The 4,992-nt window shown below is 36.6% G+C and overlaps 1 protein-coding gene across 1 annotated transcript in view; it reads left to right on the top strand.

Annotated features, from left to right (window-relative positions):
• The first annotated feature begins 1,350 nt into the window (after window positions 1-1,350).
• LOC144974242 (uncharacterized) overlaps window positions 1,351-4,992 on the top strand; it is a 6,785-nt gene continuing 3,143 nt past the window's right edge. The window contains exons 1-3 of the mRNA XM_078917161.1: window positions 1,351-1,423; window positions 2,190-2,350; window positions 3,998-4,111. Of these exons, the coding sequence (XP_078773287.1) occupies window positions 2,224-2,350; window positions 3,998-4,111 (241 nt within the window). The 5' untranslated portion in view covers window positions 1,351-1,423; window positions 2,190-2,223. The remainder of the gene's footprint in view (window positions 1,424-2,189; window positions 2,351-3,997; window positions 4,112-4,992) is intronic.

Consider the following 4,992-nt stretch of genomic DNA (forward strand, 5'->3'; position numbering starts at 1 on the left):
CTGAGACCTTGGCTGCTAGTTTAGGACAACTTAGCTGAAGGAAATTGTTACCCATAATTCATGGTGACCTATTTCATTGTTTATGAAACGGACAATAACTGTCGTCGTCGTAGTCATCATTGTTATCATCTTCGTCGTCGTTATCGACAATATAATACCAATGTATATATACAAATGTATATATATATATATATATATATATATATATATATATATATATATATATATATATAATGGTATTGTTAGTATATTGTCGATGATGACTACGATGACGATAGTTATTGTAGTATGTATATATTATTTTAATATTTACCACAATGTTGGGGAGTCAGTCTACATCGATGTTTCAGGCATTTTAGCCATCGCCAGGACTACATGTCGAGCACTATCCGTACCATATTTGTATCAAACACGATTCAGTAGTATGTATATATATATATATATATATATATATATATATATATATATATATATATATATGTATATATATATATATATATATATATATATATATATATATATATATATATATATATATATAATTTAAGGTCACTCACTTATTTTTGGCATAGAAATAATTGTATCGGCAAAGATACGTGAGTGACCTTATTTATTTTTATATGCTCTAACCAACATTATCGAGCACTCTCGTACCTAAAAGTACCCACCAACACACACACACACACACACACACATATATATATATATATATATATATATATATATATATATGTGTGTGTGTGTGTGTGTGTGTGTGTGTGTGTGTTGGTTCTAACCACGAGTCCATAATGACTTAATCGGCACCGTTGGAAAATTAGAGTCATTAAAATAATACTATTTACCGTTTATCGCCGCTGGAAGGAACACCACGCTGAGTCTTTTGCTTTCATTTTACTCACCGTCGCCAAAGAGTTAATCACTGAAGAATCCTTCAGAAGGCATCATTTAGGGTAGCGTATAAATGTATATTATACCGTTTTGAGTCGATGAATCATAAATTTGTGACCCTTCGCCTCAAAACGGTATTAAGTCGGGATAGTTAAGATGTTGAAAATTGAATTTATAGTCAGAAATATCAGACTTGTGCTGAGTTTGTATGTTCTATTGAGGAGAATGGATACCATATTTTAGGGTGCTAATGCAAACAATTTATATTTTTGACCAGTTTAACATTTAATTCGTTCCGACATAATACCCTTTTGAGACGATGGGTCACATTTGGTCTAAAATCTGCAGGCTATATGAATTTAGACAATGGCTCTATTCTATAAGGTCATGGTCTGTAAATTGTGGCCAATGGATGGATTCTAGTAGAATGTTAGGAGATAATGGTCAGTATAAATACAATGGCGACAATGAATCTATTTACATTCAGCGATTTGGACTTGTACTGATAATATTAAAAAAAAACTTTCTTTCAAAGGTAAGTGAGTGCAAAGGTTTGCTAACCCTAAATTAAAAAAAAAAAATATCCTTCATAACCGCGAGACCCATGGAACCGGAGTTTATCCCGGTTTCTAAAGTGTGAAACGGCAGTCGATATTGCTTGTTACCCTTTGGATAGGACGCTAGTTTACCGCAAAGTGCTTTCCGCCAGATCTAACAGATCCAGCTACCTAATCACTGCTGGGTGGACAGTTGGGGGAGGGGAGGGGGGGGGGGGAGCGTATCAGAAGAAAAATAATCTCGGCTTCATTCAACATCGATCTCGGTCGCTTTGCGTGTGAAGCGAGTGCTCTATCAACTAAGCTATGTTAGGATCCCCAGAATAAGAATTCACATTATGTGGACATCAAAGCCAACATCCTCTCATCTCACATTCCATTCGTTTTAGCGTCTTATTTATCATCCGGTTTGTTGACAAAGGGGGAAACCTGAAACGTCCACAACATACGTCTTCATGAATAACATTGAAGCAGGCGCTTTTATTCTGGAAAATAATCTTAAGAGGTATAGGGGGCCATGCGAGACATGCAGCCTAAATGACAATAGTATAATTTGTTTTCGACGGGGACAGCGCTATTATTATCAGCCATTTACTCATTTTACACGTGAGTATAGTGAGATAATGTAAAAAAAAAGAGAATTTTCAAACGACTTAATTTTTGTGTTGCCTGAAAAGGCTTGAAACCTTCGACAAAAAATGTCATAAATAAATAAATGTTAAAATCGATTTATTCCATGTGTAGGTTATCTACGAGTGTAGATCATAATTAACTCACCATGGAACTGACCAAAGAGGCTTGTCTTGCTCTTTCCTTGTTGCTGGCTTTCACGGCACTGACCACTGACGCTACGAGTTATAATGATGATGACCCAGTCATTTCCGTTCAACAGTTCAGTAGTGGAGGTATGTATGTATATATGTGGCCTATTTTCTCAATACAGTATTTTGTCGGGTTGAATTTTTAATTCAGAAAAGTAATGAAGCAGGCACTTATGTTGATAACAACAAGAGATGAAATGAGTAGGAAAGTGCCAGAATACAATAGAGATTAAAAATTTCACGGCGGTGATGGAGTGGGATCGTAGATAGCTCTTACGGTAGAGTCACGCTCTCCCCGGCCAGGCGGAGTTGTCGTACCAGTGAGGTCGCGGGTTCAAGCCCCCATCACCGCCGCGAAATTTTTATTCTCTATTGTCTTCTGGCACTTTCCTACTCACATGATCTCTTTTTGTCGAGTTGAACAAGGTCAAGGTGACGTTGTGATTTTCAATTGAACATGACAAGAACTATGAAATGTTTGTTTTTGTCACTTAACTCTCTCCTTACCGATCATTTTCAGTATTTTCCCAAAATGGCAGGCTTACCCAGTAGAAACATGGATTCTTTAAACTCAGATAAAACTCTCTACAAAACAACTTTATGTTCTTATTAATTAAACAAAGATCATTCTTCAAAGTTTGTGATGTACAAAATAAATCTGAATAAGACAAAATGTATATTGTGTCGTAACAAATGTGACGCATTTGCTCTAGGTGGTAAGGAGAGGGTTAAAGAAACTCAGTTTGTCTTCACGAGTTTCATATTTCTATATTTAAAATCAATATCGACATGATAAAAAAATAGATAAAAAAATAGAGAATTTATAAAGGGCAATATCCACTAAATGTGCTAAAAGCGCTTTACAAAGGGTCCCTGGTCAACAGCAACATTTAACATGTAGGACGGGGCAAACGCCTGTTAGGCGATATTACAATTTTTCAGATAAAGACAACGCTGTTTACGGCCAGGTACTCATTTTACACCTGAGTACGGTGAGAGAATGTGAGTAAAGAGCCTTTTCAAAGGACTAAACTATGCGCCGAGCGCGAGGCTCGAACCCAGGACCTTCCGATCCGAAAGCGAGTGTCATACCACTAGACCACATAGCCGCACATAATACCGAAATAAGGCAGCAGGTAACACATTATATAATTATTATCAAATCCTCTTGTTCTTACTCAATGATGTAAACGTAAGTTGATTAAATTCAAGAAGTTTTAAACATGTTTTAATCCTCGAATCTCTAAGACTTTTCAAGTAGGTACAGCTTTTGTTATGAACAGGGTGGTATAATTAATAATGCTGTCCAGAATTTGTTTGTCAGGTGTAGGGGTGGAGGGAAGGGGGGGGGGGGGAGAGGGAAGGGGGGGGGGGGGAGGGAGGGGGGGGGAGAGGGGGGGGGGCAAACCCAATAATTGTGGTGGACGCCTTTTTGTATGTCAACATTCCTCCCATCTGGGGTGTTAGGCCTGGGCTTTGATCTTGTCGGGACAACAGTGATGGGCGCCTTTTATCGAAAAGGTTCTTAACGCACAACTCCCCCACCATACTCAGGATAAATGGGTACCTTGCCCAAAAACAGCATCGTCATAGCGCCATATAGGCGTCGAATTTTGTCCAAAATGCTAAGAGTTGCTGCGGGCGTGACGCCATTTGTAAAGCGCCTTGAGCAAATTGATGGATATTACGCTACATAAAGGCTTATGCATTTATTTAATATTTCTTGGACAGCTGGGTGCGAGTCTGACGGCAAGACCTTTGAGGAAGGTGAAGTGATTCCCCATTTTAACACACGATGTATTTTGAGTAGATGCATTAGAGGCAAGAGAGTCGAAATCCGAGGGGGTGAGTACAATCGAATTTCCATTTGATTTATATTCTTTGCTCGATTATTTCCAAGTCCTGCTTATCTTCATAGCCTTCATCTTCCTCCTCCTTCCCTATCCCTTCTTCTCCCTCTACATTCTTTTCCTCTTCCTCTTTCTCCGCATAATCATCATCATCATCATCATCATCATCATCATCATCATCATCATCATCATCATCATCATCATCATCATCATCATCATCATCATCATTCATCCTATTTCCATTATATTTTTATCTTATTGTGTAAACTATAACACGTCTGTACAAAAATTCCTTTTTGGGATGCAATAAAGTATTATTATTATTATTATTATTATTATTATTATTATTATTATTATTATTATTATTATTATTATTATTATTATTATTATTATTATTATTATTATCATTATTATTATTATTATTATTATTATTATTATTATTATTATTATTATTATTATTATTATTATTATTATTATATCATCATCATCATCATCATCGGTTGATCGAACTCGGTACATTCATTAATTCGGATACGAAGTAAAGACCGTACCGCTGAGCCACGGTTAGTGTCGGCAGTAATGGATTTATTTGAAAGAATTTCTGCAACAGATCACTTGCAATGTAGAGTAATTGCACAATCTTCGCACAACTCGTGACATATTGGGCTAAATCCCATTTCTGCAGACATGACTGAATTAGAATGACAGTAGGCGGGAGTTCCATAGAGAAGGGACAAATCTGCACATACTGTTTTGAAGCCCATTTATTAGTCTTTATTCTGAATGCGATTACTTTCTACTAGCGTTATTTATAACTAGTCACATTACCGTTTTTTTTCTTCCCCCCAAAATACCCTTGTGTTCATCGTTTCGCAC

The sequence above is a fragment of the Berghia stephanieae genome, chromosome 5, assembly GCF_034508935.2.
Source record: "Berghia stephanieae isolate SIO BIC M18660-M18661 chromosome 5, UCSD_Bste_1.3, whole genome shotgun sequence".
NCBI lineage: Eukaryota > Metazoa > Mollusca > Gastropoda > Nudibranchia > Aeolidiidae > Berghia > Berghia stephanieae.